The sequence below is a fragment of the Talpa occidentalis genome, unplaced genomic scaffold (genome assembly GCF_014898055.3).
Source record: "Talpa occidentalis isolate TD23 unplaced genomic scaffold, MPIMG_talOcc4v2.1 talOcc4.16, whole genome shotgun sequence".
In the NCBI taxonomy this organism is placed as follows: domain Eukaryota; kingdom Metazoa; phylum Chordata; class Mammalia; order Eulipotyphla; family Talpidae; genus Talpa; species Talpa occidentalis.
The window spans coordinates 55,465,857-55,488,636 of NW_023601653.1; the positions used below are offsets into that span (position 1 = coordinate 55,465,857).

At 34.5% G+C, this 22,780-nt stretch overlaps 1 protein-coding gene across 4 annotated transcripts in view; it reads right to left on the reverse strand.

Moving 5' to 3' along the window:
- SLCO1B3 (solute carrier organic anion transporter family member 1B3) overlaps positions 1 to 22,780 on the reverse strand; it is an 81,428-nt gene that overhangs the window by 50,766 nt on the left and 7,882 nt on the right. For 3 of the 4 annotated variants that reach the window (XM_054696405.1, XM_037514260.2, XM_037514261.2), the window contains 3 exons: positions 20,821 to 20,947; positions 20,167 to 20,231; positions 15,430 to 15,578 (listed from right to left, as the gene is read on the reverse strand). In XM_054696405.1, coding sequence (XP_054552380.1) covers positions 15,430 to 15,513 — 84 coding nt within the window. In that variant the 5' untranslated portion in view covers positions 15,514 to 15,578; positions 20,167 to 20,231; positions 20,821 to 20,947. The remainder of the gene's footprint in view (positions 1 to 15,429; positions 15,579 to 20,166; positions 20,232 to 20,820; positions 20,948 to 22,780) is intronic. The other variant, XM_054696406.1, reaches the window with a different exon arrangement.

Here is a 22,780-nt window from a genome sequence, read left to right on the forward strand (position 1 = left end):
AAGTGGAGCATCAGTCTGTCTAGTCTGTGTCACAGCAATAGGCTCAGGCTAGTTTTTTCTGCCATGGTTCTCCTCCCCCTTCTTAACACAGTAGCTAGAATAATTCTATCAAACTGAAAATTAGATCATGTCATCATATCCTGTCTTCCCATTTCACTCATTGTAATATCAGTCTTTCCAATGATCCTAAATGATCTGCCCTCCCCACTGAATATCCCTTCTCCACAAATAGTCCTTCTACATTTTCTAACTTCACCTTCTATACTTCAGTCCTTGGTCTTTCCTCTTTAGCTACACTAACCTCACTACACCCTCAGCAATAAGTTTACTGTATTGTCTCAAGTTCTTTGTTCTTTCTTTCTTCAAGAAAAGCTTTTCTCCAGAGTTACATTCTATCACTCCTTCATATCCTTGTAGTTTCTATTCAATGTGTCTTTACAGTGAGGGTTTATTTGAGCAGCCTTTTAAAAATGACTTGATTTTCTGTTCATATTATATTTTATTTCTTTATTATTTAATAGATATTGCCCTCCTTTGAATGAAGGCTTGTTAAAGACAGGGATTTTTTTGTCTCTTTTGTTCACTAATATGTTTCCAGTATTTAGAACAATACCTGTCATAAAGATACTCAAAAAGTATTTCATGAACTCTTATCTACCCAGAACCTAATGTGATCCACACGAGGCTATGTTTAAGGGGGAGAGAGAAGGTCCAATATAGCTTTTCTATATTGGCAAGTTATGTGTATTTTCTTTCCTCTATAGGGAACTTAAATGAAGTTGAAAGGACTTAAGAAATGGTATACAATGATACAACTTATTATAAATAAGAATTGCTAAGTACCATACAGGAAGTCACCCAAAAATGAAATACCAGGTGGAATGGTATCAAAACCAGTTTTACTATATTAGTGAAGGGAGAAGCAAGTTTCTTAAGGGAAAGACATTAGTTGGAGAAAAATAATGATTCAATTCTCACATCTTTTAGAATCATATATAGTCTTTATAGCACAAAACATAAAAAATACTTTCAAGTTCTAATCATCTCAGAAAAAATCATACTATTGGCACTAGCCAATAGAAATATGGCTAGGATTAAAGTCTACAAGATGACAAAATAGTATTAGACTCTCCATTCCCCCATAAAAAATAGATTTAATGAAATAAACTGAACAAATGCTTCTATGAAATATCTAGAAACTACTTAAAATATTTCTGTACCCTAGATGGCATGAAGTTAATGATATGGAAGTTCAGTGGAGAAATTTGTGACACTCTCCACTCTCTTGCCAGTCTTCTTCCAGCCAAGCATGGTTAGTGCAATTGGGATGAAACGCCCAACTCCTGTCTTCTTCCTGGAGAAGGGAATGGGGGTTGGTGGGGTTTAGGGGACAGTCTGAAGAACCAGTCTTGGTCCAAGTACTGATAAGAGTGGGTTGCCAGGATAAGTCTCAGGACAGACAATAAACCGTGCACCAGAGTTTGCAGTACTACTGATACACACTAGGTGGAACACCAGTACTGAGATGTACTACACCACCAGAGAAGTTACAACATCTCTGATAGTCACCAGGGAGAGCTCCTAAGTAGAAACCAGCAAGCTCAGAAAGGCAAAAAAGCTTAAGGGATCTACAGAATCCCTAGCTCAGCTCAATAGTAAAAGTCATCCTGGTACAAAATCAGATCACAATGTCTGAATTGGTTGATTTTCAATGCCAAATCCCAAGAACAAAATACAAGACATATAAACGGGAAGCCATAACACATTTAAAAGGAACAAGTGAAAGCCCTAGAAATTGACCTTAAAGAAACAGAGATGTATGAATTGCCAGAAAAAGAACTTAAGATTACTGTCATAACAATGATCAATGAATTGATTAGACAGAGAATTAAAAACAAAATCAGAAAAATGTTGCTTAAACAGAACAAAAATATTAACAAAGAAATAAAAACTATAGCAATCAAACAGGAATTCTAGAACTGAAGAATATATTATTTATAATTTATAAAAATTCACTAGAGGAACTCAATGGCCAACTTAACTAGATTGAAAAAGAATCAATGAACTCAAAGCTCAAAGACTGAATTAGAGGAGAACAAAATGAATTAAAATTGAGCCAAAAGGACTTAAAAAACACCATCAAGCAAACATGAACATTATGAGAGCACCAAAAGAAGAAGAAGAGAAAGGGGGAGATAAATTATTTGAAGAAATAATGGCCAAACATTTTCCATGTCTGTGAAGAGAAATATAAAGAATTTTGAAGAACTCCATCCAAGACACTTCATAAGCAAACTTAAAAGTCACAGACAAAAAATCTTCAAAGCAGCAATAGAAAAGTGACTCATCACATACAAAGGAACTCCCATTAGATTACCATCAAATTTATCAGCAAAAACCTTGCAGGCTAGAAGGAAGCTGGGTGAAAATTTCAAAGTACAGAAAGAAAAAAAACTGCCAACCAAGAAAACTTCATATAGAAAAACTGACTTCAAGTATGGAAGCTAAATTAAGACTTTACTAGCTAAGCAAAAGCACTAGGTCTGCCCTCAAGAAACACCAAATGCAATCCTGTGAAATGAAGTAAATGGATGATAAATAAAAGCACAAAAAATACACATAAATACAAAATTCTCTAACAAGGGAAATACAGATTCCTGCATTATTGTATTCTAGGTAAGTAAATAATTTGTCTTATTTAAAATTTTCTTTAAAAAATGTCAAAATTATAAATCTATATTAATAAATATGCAAAACAAAGGGGGTAATTTATATTATCAAACATTTAAAATGGGAGGCAGACAGACTAATTGAAGTTTAATTGAATGAAAGAGTACTTTAATTAAGGTTTAGTTGTCATCAGTTTAAAATATCGTTATAATTTTAAGATGTTTTGTGTAATTGTAATGGTACCTGTAGACAAATATATTTACAGAAATATACAAAAGAAAACGATTTGAGAATCAAAACCTGTCAGTGTAAACAGCAAAAACAAAATAAAAAAGGAAGAAAGCAAAAGAGGAAAAGGACAAAAACATTTTAAGACAAATAACAAAATAGCAATAGTAAATCCTTCGCTATCTTTAATTACTTTAAATGTAAATTAATCAAATGTACCACTTAAGAGAAATAGATTGCCTAAATGAATTAAAAAAAAAAAACTATATGTTGTCTACAAGATCCATTTTATTTCTCTTTTTTTTTTTTTTTTTGAGGGAACGTTTCTTTATAACACTGTATATGACTTAGGGAAATAGATCCTCATCTTTTCAGATGTACATTACCATACCATATACACCACCATAGCACAATAATCCTCCACCACCGATTATTTTGCCTCCTCCCTACTTAGGTCCTCATCCTCACCTTCCCTCTTTGAGCATTTCCAATTCTGCAGTCATTTTTCTTTTTTTTTTTTTTTTTGGTCTATTCCTTTGTTCTGCTAATTTATAATCCATATATGAGTGAAATCACCTGGTATTTTTCTTTCTGCTTTTGATTTATTTCATTCAGCATAATCCCCTCCAGTTCCATCCATGGCAAAATTTCATCTCTTAATAGCTGAGTTGTAATTCATTCTGTATATATAAAACATTTTTATATACTCATCTGTCATTGGGTACTGAAGTTGTTTCCATAATTTAGCTATTTTAAATAGTGCTGTAATGGACATAGGAATGCATGTGTCTCTTTGAATTAGTGTTTTTTGAATTCTTTGGATAAATACCCAGGAGTAGAACTGCTGGATTATATTAGTATTATCTACTTCCAATATTTTGAGAAACCTTCATACTGATTTCCATGGGACAATAGTCTATCCTACTGCAAACAGTGTGTCCGAAGGTTCCTTTTCTCCACACCCTGGCCAACATATTTTATTTCTGGTGTTTTTGATATAGGTCACTTCTCACAGGAGTGCGGTAGTATCTCCTTGTGGTTTTGATTTGCATTTCCCTGATGATAAGTGATGTTGGTCAATTTTTCATGTGTCTATTGGCCATCTGTATGTCTTCTTTGGAGAAGGCTCTATTTCTTTTCCCTATTTCTTGATTGTGTGTTTTCTTTTTGTTGAGTTGTATGGCTTTTTTTGTAGTACAAGATCCACTTTAGAACTAAAGGTGAATAAATGCTGAATTTGAAAGAGTAAATTATGTACTAAATGTCTGTGTTCCACCAAATCTGATGTGCTGAAATCCAAACCCCAATCAGTACTAAAGTTACAGAAAGGTGGGATCTTTGGGAGGTTATTAAGTCGTGAGTATGGACGTTTCATCTTACTAGAAGTAATTTATTTGCTAAACAGTCCCCCAAAAGCTCCCTTGACCAACATTCATGTGTTGGCACAGCAAGATGATGAAGCCAGAAGTCTCATCAGACATTCAGTTTGTGGGTGCCTTGATCTTAGACTTACCAGGGTCCACAACTGTGGGAAATAAATTTCTGTTATTTAACCCATTCAGTCTGTGTTTGTTTAGTAACCCGAACAGACTAAGACAAAAATTGGTTCCAAGAAATGTGTACTCTATAACAATTACCTGAAAATATAGGAGCTTAGAAAACTAGGTAATGGGTAGAGGCTAAAAGAGTTTTGAGGAGCAAGTTTTAAAAAGTCTAGATTTTGGTAAGAAGAATTTTTTTTTTTTAAAGATTTATTTATTTATTTATACAAGCACTGGGTACAGTCAGAAGTGAAGGAGGGTGAGAGAATTCACCAGAGCCAGATCGGGAAGCAGAACAGGCAGACTGATGAAATACACTGCTGAGGGGAGCAGTGGGCAGCAGGAGAGATCTACGTGCCATGTGGGACCCTAGCCAGGTGGCTGGGGATCAAACTAGCACTGCAGAGGCTGCGGGTAGCTTCAAGGCAAGCCAGCGCTCAACTGCCCAGTAAGCAGAATTTTAAAGGCAATTCTGGTAAGAACTCATAAGGAAAAGAGGAGAGCTATAGAGAAAGCTCCATCTTCTTAAAATAGTAATCACGAGGGCCTCCCTGGTGGCGCAGTGGTTTGAGCGCCGCGCTGTGAAGCTGTCCGCAGCCTCTGCAGCACGGGTTTGATTCCCAGCCGGCCAGGGAGAAACCGCCCCCTGCTCCCCTCAGCAGTGTCTTTGGTCCGTCTGCCTGTTCTGCTCCCTGCTTTGTCTCTGGTGAATTCTCTCATCCTCCTGCACCTCTGACCTGTACCCCCAGTTCTTGTATAAATAAATAAATCTTAAAAATAAAATTATAATCACAAGCAAAATGTTGATAGACATATATACCGTAAAGACCATTTTGGTATGATCACAGAGACAAATGAGAAACATGTTAGTTCTCAGCATATCCATATATCAAAAATAAGAAAACAATTTGATAAGGAGATTATTAGTATGGATATAAACTACACACTTAAATAGATGTTGTCTTTCAGACAAGGGAAGAATCACTCTTTCTGAGTGTGAATCAGAGGTCATCAGACATTAAGTTTGTTGGTGCCTTGATCTTAGATTTCCCAGGGTCCACAACTGTGAGAAATAAATTTCTGTTATTTAACCCACTGTGTTTGTTTAGTAACCCGAACAGTAACCCACCACAGGGCCAGAGTGCAAGAGCCAAGGAGCCAGAGGCAAAATGGCTTCCAAAGAGAGTTGTGCTACCTCTCCAATGCAGGAGGGCCAGGCTTCAGGAGTGGGGACCCTAGAAAAAGTTATTTATTTATATTAATGTTGATCATTATTGATGTTGTTTATATTATTTTTTGATTTTATCATGTTATCCATAAAGATTCCACACACCAAAAAATTATTGGAACCAAGTGATAAATTCTGCTAAGATTCAAGATACAAAATAAACACTCAAAAATCAATTGCATTTCTACACACTAACAATGACTAACCTGAAAAGGAAGTTAAGAACAACAATCCTAATTACTATAGGATTAAAAGGGATATCATACTAAAGAATAAATATAACTGAGGGGTGAAAGACTTATACCCTCAAAACTATAAAATACTGCTAAAGAAATCAAAGATGATACAAATAAATGGAAACACATCTGCCCTAATAGATTGGAAGATTGAACTTTATCATGTTTTGATCTTTTGTTCCTCTCCTCTATTATTTACTAATTCAGGCTCTTTTATATAAGGACTGTCTATTGTCAGATTCCAGCAAATTTCATCAATTCATAATTAAAGTGTCATGCCCTTGTATTTAAACTGCCAAATCTGTTATAACTCATAACCTAGGATCTTGTACATAAAACCATAAAAATGTGTCAGTAGTGATTATTTGTTGTTTGGTGGCATTAAACAGTTTTTCATGTTTTCTGGCAAAATGTATTGAACAAAAAATTTTCCCCTTAACTAGATAAATTTTTCAGTGTTATTAAATTCCACTTAATTTGATAAATTTTTCAGTGGTATTAATTATATTCAAAATCTGAGCAACTATCAACACTATTCTTGTTTTCAATTCTTTTGGATATATACTTACAAATGGAATTGCTGGGCCATATGGTAATTTCATGTTTGCTTTTAAGGAAGGTTTAAGTGGTGGTTTTATTGTAGGTTTTGATTTGCATATCCTTCTTACCTAATAAAATGTTGAACATCTTTTCATATGCTTATTGCCCATTTGTATATCTTCTTTGGAGAAATGTCTATTTGGGTCTTTTGTTCATTTTTGAATTGGGTTGTTTGCCTCATGTTGCTCAGATGTAGGGATTCTTTATAAATTTAGACTAGTCATACTTGTGTCCAGGATGTGAATTATAAATTTTATCCCAGTCAACAGGTGTATTTTCATTTTGTTGATTAAATTCTTTGATACACAACAGCTTCAATTTTGACGAAGTTCAATTAGTCTCTTTTTTCTTTTGTTGTTCCTGCATTTGGTATCATATTTAATGAACAAGCCATTACCACAATCATGAATATTCAACTAATGTTATCTTCTAAGAGTTTTCTGGTGTTAAATCTTATGTTTAGGGTGATGATCTATTTTGAATTAACTGTTATATATGGTGTTGAAGTAGGGGATTGGGATTCAACCTTTATTATCTGAAAATACAGACGAATTTGTTGAAGAGACTATTTAAGTCCAAGTCCAGTGAAAAGGCTTGGTACCTTGTTAAAAAATAAATGGTTATAGATATGGATGTATTTCTGGAATCCGTGTTTAGTCCTTTGAGATATATATATATATATATATATATATATTCTATGCCAGTAACACACAATTGTTATTACTACAGCTTTATGGTAAATTCTAAAATTGAGAAGTGTGAGTACTTGTTCTTTTTCAAGATTGTTTTGGCTATTTGGGGACTTTTGCAATTCCAGATGTACTTTAGGATCGATTTTTCTAATTATGCAAGAAAGGCTCTTGGAATTTTGATAGCAATTATAGTGAAATTATAGATCAAACTGGTAGTATTGACATCCCAATAATACTAAGAATTACAATTCATTAACTCTAGATGGATTTTCACTTATGTAGGTATTCTTTAATTTCTTCTAGTAATGTTTTTTAGTTTTCAGTGAACAAATTTGATTGTACTATGTATCAAAGAGGATCTTTTTGAGCTGATTCTACTTGGATTACGTGAACTTTTTGCAAATTAAGATTCATGTATTTTACCAATTAATAGATATTTTCAGTCTTTTTTTTTTTCCCCCCCCAATGATTCTCTCTATCCCTTTCTCTTTCCTCCTCCACTGGGATTCCATAATTTTTATGCTGGTGGCTTGACAGGACCCACAGATCCTTTAGGCTCTGTTCATTTCATTCTTTCTATTTTCTGCTCCTCAGACTGAGTAATTTCAGTTGTTCTATCTTGATGTTTTCTGATTGTGATTTCAGTTTTCTCAGAGTTGCTATTTAGTTATCAGACTTTTCAACTTCACAACTTGCTCCTTTTCACAATTTTGATGCCTTTATCAATGTTCTTATTATAGTCACACAATATTGTTCTTCAGTTCCTTTTCCAGGTTTTCATTTAGTTTTTTTTGACTGTATTTAAGAGCTACTTTTAAGTATTCCTCTAGTAACTCCAATATTTTGGCTTTCTCAGGGATAGTTTTTGTCAATTTATTAATTTTGTTCCTTTAAATGGACCATACATTTCTGTTTATTTAGTTTATGATTTTTTATTTTAAAGTGGACATTTGGATATTAGATGGTAACCCTGGAAATCAGATCTCCCATTTCTCAAGGTTTGCTGTTGTTATTTAAGTATTTAAAGCTACAGCAATCTGTCTAGTGACTTTTCCCAATTATTTTGGAAGGGACTACTTCTTGTCATATGTGGCAGCTGAAGTCTCTATTCCTTAGCTTGTATTTAGCTAATATTTTGACAGAGATTTCTTTACATGCTAGCAACTAAAATAAGCAACTAAATAAACATAAAAGAAGAAGAAGAAGAAAAACACTCCAGTCTTTCAAACTGACTTTGTGCTTGGGCTCTCTGCGCCTAGGGATTAACCTGAATACAATCTTAGGGACTTCTCAGCTCTTTTCTGAACATGTGTCTTGCTCTGACATATATATGGCTATCTAATGTTCCCTATGTACATTGTGGCTTTTAATTGACCTAAATTTCCCAAAGAAACTCTCTCCCCAGTTTTCCTCCCAGCCCATAGTTGCTCTATTGTTTTCAATTATAATTTTTTGTTCCAGGTGTTTGCAAGTTTGATTTGTTCCTTTACTTTACAATATAAATTATCAGGGAAATGCAAATCAAAACTACAATGAGGTACCACATCACACTTGTGAGAATGGCCCATATTTTAAAAGATCAGAAACAAGTAAACTTGTATTTACTACAACGTTCAGAATCAGTAAAATTTATATTTGAGCATTATTACAATCATGAATGTTTACTCTACATGAAAAACATTCACTCTCAATGTTGAACTTTAAGTTAAATATAGTGTTTTCAAAAGTATCAGGTATTTCATCTTTAAGGGATGAACTTCCAAATGCTTTTCTTTGATTCTATGAGTTGAGTTAAAAAGGAAAGATATTATTATTCACTAACTGATTATCTACTAGAAATATCTAATAGCACTGATGTAAAATTGTATTAATTGTTTACAAAATTATTTTCTGCTATGCAGTCACCCATTAATAGCTATCACTTCAGTTACTATGCTTACAAATAATAAGAACTCAGGCAAAACTGGAACACAGGATGATTATACACACTCATCAAATGTTTGTTGAAATTTAATCAATCCTTCATTATTTCTACATTATTGCTATTATTTTACATAATTCTTGAAGTTATTACCTTTTAAAACTAGTTTATTTTTCATGTCAACTTAATGATATAGGACATTCTTTCAGCTTGTTTTAATTGAGATGCAAAATTATTTTTGTTGAGTACCACAAATGGTATTTGACCTTTCTTTGCTTTCAACTACTTCTTGAAAATTACCACTAACATTTTTTCCTGTCTTTCATGGACAAGATATACAGTCTTTTAATTAATCTTAATTTCAGAGTACTTGTAATCTAAAATTTAAAAATTGCCTTACTGAAATATTTCTTTTTATCTTCTAACCATACAATTGATTAGAAGAATTTGTAGTTAGAATTCTTTGTGTATGTCCTTATGATTAGCTCTCAACTTCTATCAGTTTTACTTTAATTTTGAACTAAATGTATTATAGATTTAACATACTATTTCAAAACAAGACTGGTAGGTAATATACTTGTATGTTTCAGAAAAAACAGGTTCTACATATATTACTTACCTCTTCACCTAGTTTTATTTCCTATTTAGATTATATATCTCATCTTTCCCTCTTTTTTGTCATCACATTTCCTACTCCCCACTGCACTGTTTTCTTCTTGACAAAAGTAAAAACCTCCATGGACATGTTTGTGTGATGCAAGGAAACACAATGTATTTTGCAATCAGAAGGTCTGGATCCAGTTTTTTTTTTTTACTTAACCTGACAAAGATGGAAAAGTTACACAATTTACTGAACTTCAGTTTCTTCACTTGTAAAAGGATAATATGTAATGTTTAACTTATTTATTACAGAGTCCTATTACCATAAGACTCCAGGGAAATTATGTTCATGAGTTCATGAATGTATTTGTGAGTATTTGTCAGTGGATTGAAGTGGTATGAAATCTGGAAGGACACTATTGTTTTATATCTTTTCTCTCTTTTTGTTAATACAGGCCTTGTTTCTGAAGCCTTCCCTCATTCACATTCTATTTACACAAACTTCTTTTAGTACTAGAGGAAGAAGGGAAAGATGTTGGATGCTGAGGCTCTTCTTACCATCTCTGTAAGATAAAGCTGAGTTTGAAGCATGAATAGTATAGAGTGAAATAATTATCAAGCAATTGTCTGATAAATAAATCTCTACCCAAAGATTTAAACTATATTAAGTATCAAACTTACGCTTAAAAAACTCTTGTCTTTGGAAAAAAATCTACATTTCTTTAATTTAGTTTTACTTTACATAATTTTAGTATATTGAGACAACCACTTAAAAATTTTAAAATATGGAGGCTCCCTGGTGGCCTAGGGGTAAGTTTCAGCATTATCACTCCTAAGGCCTGATTTCAATCCCCTGCCAAGGAGCTAACCCACATGGAGCAGCTGACCTCTCCTGCCTTGCCTGCTGCTCCCCCTAGTAGTCTATTTCAGTAAGTCAGTACGTTGGGCTCCCCACTCCGACTCTGGTGAGCCCTCTTGCCACCTGCACCTCTAGCATACACCCCAGTTCTTCTATGCATGAATAAATAAATGAATCTTTAAAAAAAACCCTCTTATTTGTAAGAAATTTAAATATCCTTTCCCTTTTCCTATTATTAACAGATCATAGGCAATTACATTTCTGTAGTAGTCACTTTGGCTAAATGAACACCTTATGATTAATTCTTTTACACTTTTATAGAACTTGTCATTTTTATTTTCTGTGTATTTCTGTGCTTCCTTATTTTATTCACTACAATCAAATTTTATGTATTTACTGTCACAACCCCTAGACATTTTTTTATTCTGGCAGTTGCCTATGTGATTTGCTTCAATTGCTTACAAATTTTAAAATGCTTTATTAGGAGATGAACTATTACAGTTTCCTTAATATGATCATTTAAATATAATGCTTTAAAATATACTAGAATTTCAAAATGGCAGAGTTTGATGTGCTATTTCAATCAATTGTCCCTTAAAAGATTTAAGGGAAAGAGGTAGGGAATTCTAATACTCAAGACCTCTGCCCTGAATTTTTCACATTTGTCTTCAACTTCACCTTTGTACCTTGGACTCAATACTTCTGGCTTTGAGCTTGGTTTCCCTCTTCAACTATTGTATTACTCAACCTATGAAAATACACAGCTATTACATTATTTTTGGCTATTTTCAATATAGATGCAAACCCAGGTCAGCCCCTGCCAATGTGGTCCACTCCAGGGTAGGGATGGGTAATGATTATTCAGACTTCAAAAGTAAGTATACTTTGGAGAAAATCACGGGAGATCTCAGACATCTAAGAAAGCAGCTAAGGGAAGGAGGTGGTGCTGACTAGTCTCAGGCATTCTCTTTCATGGTATTCACCTGTGCTAGGTTGCAATCTCCCTAAAACTGTTCTTCCCTCAGGAGACTGAGAGAGCCTATTTAGATGAGTTTGGTAAAATACAAACTGATATATAACTTACTGATAAATGATGCCCTATACCCTGAGGCTTACCTCCCCACTCTTTTCTTGAGTTCTTAGGGCTCACATTAATAAGGGTTTGTACTTAATCCTTCCACTGTTCCCGTTACCAGAAAGATTAATATCAAAACCAGAGAAATCTGAACTCAGGAGAAAATCATGAGAGCTCTGAGAAAGATAAATTCTTTCAAAAGAGAGAAGACAAAAAACCAAACAAATTCAGATATAGGCATTTGAAGAAGCAAATGTTGTAGAAGACACTTGAGGAGTTTATATAATATAACAAGTATGCAAAAGAGATAAGCAAAAATAATAACCAAATGAAATAAAAGCAAAATAAAAATAGCAAATATAGAACCAATAAAATATATGAGGCATGGAAAGTATAATACTTTTATATAATATATAGGGTGAAAACAAGAAAGGATGAGTTAGAAATTCATATTAAGAATCTTGCTGATAGGGAATTTGAAAATACATAAAGGAAAGCTAAAAGAAAATATATAAACAGGTACACACATATATAGGAGAAGTTAAGCTCTACAAACTAAGAATTAAAATTGACAATAACTGAAGAGCAGATGCCTTCAAAGGAGAAAGACATTGGATAGGGAAGTATTAAAAGAAACAGTAAGTACAACTTTCCCAAATTTAACAAAGATGAAAAAACCAAGGTTGAAATTAACCATAGGAATACCCAACAAAAGAGATAAGGAAGAACCTAAATATGGTCATTCACGATAAGGACATATAGTCTCAAGTATATAAAACCTAAAAAAGTCTAGGAGCATACAGATCCACAATAAAAACAGTTTTGGAAGAATTTCTTAAATAAAAGGGAAACCCAAACTACAGATTATGAATGAGATTTGTTTAAAAAAAAAAAAGTGAGTAAATTTACCAGATAAATTTTGTTATCACATTTAGGAAAATAAGATAAAAACTAGGAAATGAGGGAAAACAGTGATAGTAGCAAAATTTTAAATTTAAAATGCAGACAGAATAAGTATGATAGATAAGAAGACATATCAAAGGACATGAGGATATGTTACAGTACTCGCTAATCAGACCTTAAAAATTAAAACAAGAGATTGTACATAATATCCTGGTTAATATAATCACAGGGTCATTTCAATGTGTAAGAGAGATTAGAAGAGTCAGTGTTAATGTAATGTTATGTTAAGAACTATTTGCAGACCATCACTAGCTTGGAATATGGACAGGAGTTATAAAACAAGAAATTTAGGCATCCTTGAGCAACTCGAAAAGGCAAGCTAAATAAATGGGTTGCCATCTAGATTATCCAGAGAGAAACACAGATAACACCTTGATTTTTGTCCAGTAAGACCTATTTCAGACTTCTTAATTTCAGAACTGTAAATGTGTGTTGTTTTAAGCTATTAAGTGCATATATTTGTATGCACACATATGTATATATGTGCTTGTGTGTCTGTGTCAAGTGAAGATAAGTGCTATAAAAATCAATTTGCTTAAAGAGTTCTGGATAGGAAATGCTGTTTTATATGGGGTGGTCATGGATGAGGTACTGTTTAAACAGAGATTTGAATGAGATTAAGGAGCAAGGTACATGGGAGTAGAACATCTCAGAAGAGGGAACATCTCAGAAGAGGGAACATCAAGTGCAAATTTCTACTCAGAAGTGAGCTTGGCATTTTGGAAAAATAGCAAAAAAAGTTAACATAGCTGCAATAAACTAGAGGAAAACTGGGATATGGACACTGTTGGTGATGTTGCAATTTTTGCATACGTGCTGTTGAAGCAAATACTGGACACTGTTGGTGATGTATATGAGATAACTGTTCTGATTATTTTTGGAGGGAAGAACTGGATTGAAGGAAGAAAGGAGGAACTTTTATATTTGCTCTATCATTTATAAATTTCTAATGATGATGAATTACTTTCATTTTGTTTAAAATTTTCATTACATTATAGAGGCATGAGACATCTGAAGTGCAGAAACAACAGGTGTAAAGATGAACAATATGATGGTATAATATATTATTTAGTTGGTTTGGTCCAAAACTTCAGGGAAAGGGATAAGAAAGAATCAAACTATGCTGCTGTTATTTATATGTGTCCATTTCTACCTGCTAATTCTAAATGCACATAAGTAACAACACGGATATTTGTGTGTGTTCATGCACACAGATATATAAAAATATTTGAGCTGTGACAGGGAATTATTTGGTCTAAAGGGAAATTTTTAAAAGTATAAGATGAAGAAGATGATTAAATAGTCCATTTAGTCCCTGCTTACCAGAACATTTTGAGGGTACTAATATTAAGGAAACTCTCAGTTATTTCAGCAGTAAGGAGAAGAATTGAGAGCAGGGTAGATGGATGGGATGAAGCCGCCTGAGTTCACACTTTGGCTCAACCACTTGCTGGTTTGGGGATCTAGAGGAAGTCATTTGCCCTCTCTGTATCTAATTTTTTCATCTGTGAAAGGGAGAAGATCACACCTGCCTGACAATTGTGGTATGAAATAAATTTACTACTAGAAGTTAGACTTTTGGCCTGCAATGAACATACTTCATACATAAGGCACACTTGTTAACTTGAAGCACTTTTCCAATTATGCTGCAAAGGACTTCTCTAAAAATTTTATTTGCTTCAACCAATTTGTAGTCATCTTGCTATGCATGTGTAAATGAAATCAGTATAATATTGTATTTAAAAGCAGAAATAATCCAGCACATTTTATTACCTCTAGACAATAGAATGTAATACAACTGATTATGCAATATCTTTTACTTGTGGCTGCCGTTCTGCTTAAATGTTATTCAAATATTTCATCAGAACATACTTCACCAGTAATCTCCACAAACAAACAGACTCCATGCTCTCTGGACAAAGTTAAAAGGGACCTTATACAACATTATTGCAATTGAGTATGACCTCTGTGGTCTTTATCAGTTGGATAAGCCTGCAATGTTGAGTGAGTAAAACATACAAAATACTGGTAAAAAGCAGCCTTGGTTTACTGATTTCCCTAGTGGGGTCTAAAGACTTTGACTTAGGCTCAAGGGTTTTCAATTTACATGCTAGATGAATTCAGGAAAACTTTCAACTCTGGTGAGTCTTAATTTCATCAATGCTGTGTTCCACGTGCACTTTTTTTCTATGTTCCTTCTATCATTTACAGTCTCACTTGTAACAAAAGCCAAGAGATGGGATTATTATTTCCACCAACTTGCATAAGGACAAGTTAAACAACTTTCCTAAGTCATCAACTATAGCTTTGGGCCATGTGTTTTGATTCTTCTTGCAGATCTCTTTCCATCATATTATATGATCTAAGTTATTAGAATAAAACTGCCAATCTTCAAGAAAAAAACATTAAATAGGTCAAGATCACAAAGTGATTCATAAGGCTGATTAATCTTCTCTGTTTATAGGTCAATTGTAAGAATATTTTTACATATTTTCTATTATATAGTAACTTATGATTTATAATTTATATTTATAAATATCTTTGGCCCATAAAGAACCAAAAGGGAGCTATCAAAGTATTTCTAAATTTTCAACATTAATAAACTTTTATCCATCAGAAATACCATCAAAGAAATATCTTTATCAAATTTAAAGATGGATTTAAATCAAATTATGGATCATTCTGTTAATATCTGAATGTTTGCTTCAGTTGAAAATTCTAATTTGAAAGTGTTCTTGTAAACAACCAGTCACCTTTTCTTTACATAAAAATTCTCCTTTCATATATTTATTTCAGAAACATAAAGTTCATTCCACCTTGAATCCATTGCAGCATCCAGATTTCCTTTTCCGTGAAGGCTGTGTCTCTGCTGTGTTATTCATAGATTGATTTTGGTACATCTTGGAATTACAGATGGCATGTGAATGTGTTCAAATGTCCTCGAAGGTCTGACTGAAATGATCACCTATTCAGGGAGAAAAGTATAATTTATTTCACTTTAACAGAGACAACTTAAAATCAGAAAAACTTAACATCAATCAAGAAATTAATCAACCCAGGGCCTCCCTGGTGGCACAAGGGGCTAAGACACAGCCTATGAAGCTATCTGCAGCCACTGCAGCACAAGTTCGATCCCCAGCCAGGGAGCAATCCACATGGCGAAGCAGACCTCTCCTGTCTTGCCTGCTACTCCCCTCAGCAGTGTATTTCAGTCTGCCTGTTCCTTCTGTTCCCCACTCTGTCTCTGGTGAATCCTCTCACCCCCCTACACCTCTGGCCTGTACCCCAGTTCTTGTATGCATAAATAAATAAATCCTTAAAAAAAGAAATTAATCAATCCACTAATATTCACGAGGGCAGACTATGTTCTCAATATACACTGGGCTAGGTAAATGCTGGAAACAAAAGAAGGGAAAATGAAAACACACACATACACACACACACAAACAAGGAGGGAAAAGACACACACACACATATACACACACACAGTCCTAGCTTAGGCAGCTATAATTTAGTTAGGAAGATAAATTTATGGAGAGAAATTTGAAATAACAAATAAGATAACAAAGAGTCATACACTAGATTAGATGAACAAAAAAATTTTTTAAATAAATTTTATTTTTATATTCCCCATACAATTGCAACCCCCTTATTTTGACCCCAATCCCTCCCCTCCCTGCCCCTTACCCCCCATAGAGTGTCTCTGGTTCATAGTTTTTTGTTGATTTTGATTTAGATGGACAAAAATTTAAAAAATGAACATTTTAATATATTCTACATATCTAAATTATGAAATTTAGAAAGAAAAATAATACACATTTAATACATATTTACAGTTCTACAAAGTACTAAACAGTACCTTGCATATAGTAAAGTCAAAATGGTTAGAAAAATAATGTAGAAAATTGTAATTAAAGTGGTCTAAGAAGGTTTCACAAAGGGGGAGTGCTGAAGACAGATTCAGAGAGGAATAGAGTTTGGATTTGTTAAAAAAAACTAAGTGTTCTTCAGTACCTCTCAGAGAGACTCAGCCAAACTTAGGAGTAAATCATGATCCAACTGTTTTACTTTTGTTCACTTATTTTTGAAGAGACTACACATGTACCTCATTGAAAACATGATGATCAAAAAGACACATGGTGAAGACCCTTCCTCTAACCCTTATTCACTGACAATTTCTCTTTCTGAAACCTGACATTATTAGCTTTTGGTAAATCTTATCCTATATTATATATAGATTTATTTATTTATACAAGAACCGGGGTACAGGCCAGATGTGGGGGAGGGTGAGAAGATTCACCAGAGACAGAGCAGGGCACAGAACAGGCAGACTGATGAAATACACTGCTGAGGGGAGCAGTGGGCGAGACAGGAGAGATCTGCTGTGCCATGTGGGATTCTCGCTGGCCAGCCGGGATCGAACCAGCACTGCAGATGCTGCGGACAGCTTGACAGCGCGGCGCTCAACCGCCTGTGCCACCAGGGAGGCCCAAGACAGGCATTCTTAAATATAGTATTTTTTTTTTAAACACAATGGCAGCACACCATTAATACTATTTTCTATCTTTGCCCCACTTTATATTAATAAACGGCTCCCTCAGTTTTCTTGTTGCAGGGCCTTCCATTGTCCTTAATAGATCTAGCTGGTTCCATGTTGATAAATATTTAGACTACAATTAATTATATAATATTAGAAACTTTTCTTAAAATGCTATTTTATTTATGTTTGATCATATGAGTAGGATAAATTGCTACAAGGAGAATTCTGAGGTCAAAGTGTTGCTAGATCCCTTCCATTTTGCAAGAGAAAATACCCCCTAGACTAAACTGTAGGGGTAAGTGGAATTAAACTCTAACCACCTTTTTGCAGGGGGATTAACTGTTAACTCACTGAATTGTGTCCTCCCAGTTCCCCCTTATGATTAACCATTAACTGGCTCTACCTGAATTCTTTGGAGCTTGGAAAATGCAAGTAGTTGATTGTGTTACATCCCTAATAAAATTCTCTGTGCCTCAGGTAGATAGTGGCATCAGAAACAAACATCTGCTAATTGCTGAGAAAACACTCTGCTGGGAAAGTTAAACACCCACGAATCCTGTCACCTGGACTGCCTTGCACTTCCCTCATATTCATTCCCCCTTACAAAATTCCAGCACTCCTGCCATTTGTGGAGCTGGTTGTTTTGGGGTACATTTCCCAATGCCTGCATTAATGGCCCTTTCTAGTCAAACTTCTTCATGTAAAGACAATTTGCATGACTCAGAGTTTGGCTTTCTGGGCCTGAAGGAGACTGGGTTAGCTCATTTACAAAAGTGCAAGGGAATTATAATTTTGAGTTATTAAGTTACTATTTTAAAGACTAGTAAAATCAATCAGCTTGTTCCATAGATTTGCTTTTTTAAGTAAAATAGTGATTGCTTACTGAGGTTTAGGAAATGTATTCTTAGTCATATGTGTGTGATATATATTTATGCATCTAAACTATTTTTATATAGTGATGCATGCACAGATATGTGACTATTAAAGGACAGTAATTATACGACAAATTTAATACATGTTTTAAGTAAGTTATTATTTCATTATTTGCAGTAGTTAAGTCCTGTAAAGTTGTTGTAAACACTAGATCAGCAAATACTGAATATATCTCCTAAGGGAATTACAGGGCTTGATATCTATGTTCCTCTGGTCATAACATTTTTGTCAATCAATGAATATAACCTGTTCCACATGTGCTTCTCTTTAAAGACACCATATTTAATTTATACTGTTGATCCATCAACTTTGAATTTGTGGCCAACAGCACTCTACTGCTTTCTGAGGGAAGTTTATGCAACTAATCGATTTTTTTCCATTAGACACATCACAGCCTTTTTGCACTCGACATCACCAGACAGCACTTTAGCATTATGCATGTGAGCTGTTTAAACATTTTAGTGTTTAAAGCACACACACACAAAAGATGACAAATAGGTCACTTTTGAAAGGTCACTTGCTTTACAGCATGAGAACTGAAACAGGAAAGCAGAGATATACCTTGACTAGCCTCAGCTAGGAACACATGTGCTGGACCACTCAAATTGTTTTGCCACTATGTGCAGGTATGGGAATGACCATAAAGGTGCAGCAGTACTGATTTGAGGGTTACAAGTAAATTTTAGTGAGATGCAGAAACCCACCCCTGTGTAACCTCAATGAGTGCCAGTTAGTCCACATTTTGGGTGTACTAAAGAAATGTCTGTGCCTGTTCAGTAGTTTGGAATTAGTGGAATCAGTAGTTTGGTGGTCCCAAGATCATCAGTGGCCCTTTGACACATTTCATGTCCTTTTTTCCCCATAGATACCTTTTCTGTACATTTCCCCATTGCTGCATCTCCCCATGATTTAAATATTAAGACAATTATTTTTTTATACTTAATCCTTTAATTTGAAAATCTCTCTTAATGACATACAAGGTGAACTATCATCTTTAGCTCCAGTTATTCCAGTTAATGACCAACTATTCTTGATGGTTATTTTTCTACTCCTAGACTTATTTATTGTCAATGATTAAATTCTGATTATCCTGTCTCCTAGCTTAATTTCTGTCTTATGTATATCATATCGATCTTCAAATCTTTTAGAGGTTCCTTGTGCCATAACAAACAAAGTTCCTTTTCTTTTTGCATTTTCACAAACTAAAGTTGATCCTTGTTTTTGGCCTCATTTTTCAACACACCTATTTTGGCCTCATTTTCAACTCACATATTTCAACATACCTATTTTCAACACACCTTCAGCCATATAGAGCCACTATGCCCAGAAGAAAACTTTCTGCACTCCTATTTATCTCCTTCCAACCTGAGTTTTGCCCTTCTCTTGGCTGTGTTCTGCATCACATCACCCCTTTGAGTTGTTTTACCGGTTACAGTTAAGTTACTTGCACTTGAAAGAACCTCGTACATGTGACTACTCCACAAAAGAATATACCTGGTAACAAAGTCTTCACATTTCTCTGCATTTCTACTACTTTCCCATACAGACTACTATTCTCCACCTCTCTCTGAGATGCCGAGAAAAAAAAAATCTAGAAAATAGGTTGGAAATACAGGCACTTTTGCCCTCATTTCTAAGAAAGGTTGAGTTGTAACATGGAACTAGCAAGTAATTAGAAAGTTGGAATATCAATTTTGGCTTAACTCTGAAGGTCAAACTTCCTACTTCACTGTGGTGTATAAGCTTGACTTGGAGGGAGACCTTTAAAATAATTTTCTCTGGACATGCATTTTTCACACAGTTCCAAACAAATGACATAAATAAAATTGGGAAGACATAGCATGTTTATAAGACATAGCAGGATCACAGGCATTCAAATAGAGTCTTGCAACACTTCCCTGAAGAGAACAGCTAGAGCGTCCGAGTTTGATTGGAATGGAGGTCCAGTCACCAGTCTCTGATAATCTGTATCAAGTTTTTACTAGTTGAAGGATCATAGAAAAGTAGTGCAAAGCAAGTGACCCATGTTCTCATACTGAGTGAACTGAGGAGGGAGAAAGGAAAACCAGCATTTACTTACCTTTATGTCTGTTTATGGGGGACTTACTTTGACCACAGTAATTATCTTACAAGGTAGCCACTTTCCTGGGTTGGAGAAGGGAACAAATATTTACTGATTTTTTAGTTTGTACCAGAATTACAGCTGGGCAGATTTTTTTCCTCATCTAATCAGAGATAAAAATATCTAAAAAACCTTTTCCCCCCTTTCACCTTAAATCAAATTTGAGCTGAAATGAGAAAAGTAGAGACAGGCAAGTGAGTTTGAGATATACCCTATTTCTTTATGTTTGTTAACTTACTCTCTACCCCCATTTATCCTGTTATGATAGAATCAAAGAAAAAGGGTGTATGTCTAATAATTCTATGTAATAGATGAAAATAATTGACATATAGCATGTGTTGAGATAGTAATCAGAGATCCAGTGTTTCAGACTTAATTTCTTATTTTTAAATTACAAATGTCTAATTTTTTTGTATTTTATCCTTAAATTATATAAACTTGAGGCTCATCTATCTCCAGGATGGATATTCAAAATGTTTTAACAGTTTAGAAGACACAGAGCATAAAGGGTGCATATTTGTCATGTCTATCAAGCATATTTTTCCCTTGAAATATATGGAAGTTTCTCACAAAGAACAGATGTTGAAAAGAGAGAATCTCCAAGTTTCTTACCTGGGTGTAGACTCCTGCAGCAACAGCAACAAGTCCATTTCTTTATCTGTTGTGAAAGTCTCTTTAAATAGTTGACATTTGTTTTTATCAGTCCAGTGATGATTAACCATCGCATTAGGTCATTGTCCTAAGCAAATATAAGAAAATTAACTGTATTTAATACATTACATAGTTTTAGCAGAATTCAGAAATTATTTTAATGTGAAAATTAAAAAAATTAAGCTTTACTTATGAGAATTCATATTTGATTGCTCATTAAATTAGGTGCATAAGATTTCTTTATTTAAAAATACAAATATCAATACAAGACTTTATCTAGGTATTAAAAACTCTTCCAAGTGTAAAACAAAAAAATAAAGGCAATTTTAAAATGTGTCCACAGGTTATTTTAGCATTCAAAAGAGAAAATAAACTTTTGTTTCATATTTCAGTGCAGTTCTAATGTGTTGTGAATGGATCCCGGATGTCTCATATGGAAATATAAAGTGCCAACTTATTACAAGATAGGTCTTCTAAGCAACAAATTTTTAAAAATGACAAAAGTCAAGACTACTTTGCATTGTCTTTGTGTCAAATTGTGAAGAAAAAAGGTCACATAATTTCCTTTTCTTGACTGTGTTTTAGAGAAGAGAAAAGCCTGACTCAATTGCAAGTTTTCTTGGAGAGGGATAAAGTTTCATGCATACATCTATTTCATTCACTAACTCAAACATTTTTGATCCCTTCACTATCTCCATACCTCACATTAGGCTCTGTTCCTTTTCCCTCTCACATGAATAAATGAAAGGAAAATATATACTATATCATATATGATAACTATAACATATATGTAATAATCATATATAATAGTGAGAAATATAAAGAGAGATCAAGGCAATATACAATGTGACGACGGATACATGAAAAAATTGTTACCCCACATCACTAACTGCAAGACAGCTATTGACACAATAGCAGTAATATGTATTTAAGCTCTATATCTATACATTTGATAGATTAGTTCTGTACTGGTTTATTCTTAGAGGTGCAGAATCATGGGACAAACCAGACAATATGGAGGGGGAGAAGGTTAGGATATCCTTAATTTCTCAATTAAGAGAAAATAAGAGAAAATAAGACATGTTTATCTGAGGCTAGAAAAATTAGGGATCTGAGCTCCAAAATACTCCTCTGCTTAGTTAGAACCTATAGCAATCTAAGCCCCACAACCTGGACATTCTTTTTCTTTTTTTTTTTTTTTTTTTTGTGGGACCCTTGTCGGCGGCCGGGGAACGAACCAGAGCTGCAGAGGCTGCGGGCAGCTTCGCAGCCCAATGCTCAACCGCTGCACCATCAGGGGAGGCCCACGACCTGGACATTCTTATTCAGTTTATCAAGAATTGTCTTTTACTAAGAATGTCAGTTAATTTTTATCACACACCAGATGTTAAGAACTACATTTCAGAGCTAGAGAACACTTTGCTTCGTTTTTGTCGACTTCCCATTCATTCAGAGTGCGAGCACAGTTTAGGTGTTTCCATGCTGATGAGGTTAAGCTTTAGAATTAAAACTGGGGGCCTCCCTGGTGCCAGAAGGGGTTAAGTCTCAGCACTATGAAGCTATCAGCAGCTACTGCAGCATGAATTTGATCCCCTGCCAGAGAGGTGACCCACATGGTGCAGCAGACCTCTCCTGTCTCGCCCACTGCTCCCCTCAGCAGTGTATTTCAGTAGATCTGCCTATTTTGTTCCCCACTCTGTCTCTGGTGAATCCTCTCACCCTACCATACCTCTGGCCTACACCCCAGCTCTTGTATGCATAAATAAATAAATCCTTAAAAAAAAATAAACCACTGGATCCTGGGATGGCACTCCACTAACTCCCAACCACTGGAAATACTTTCTGTGCCAGGGCAGCCCTCATTAGAACCATGAACACCCTAACCACTTGCAGAGAACAGGACGTACCCAGCACTTGCTAA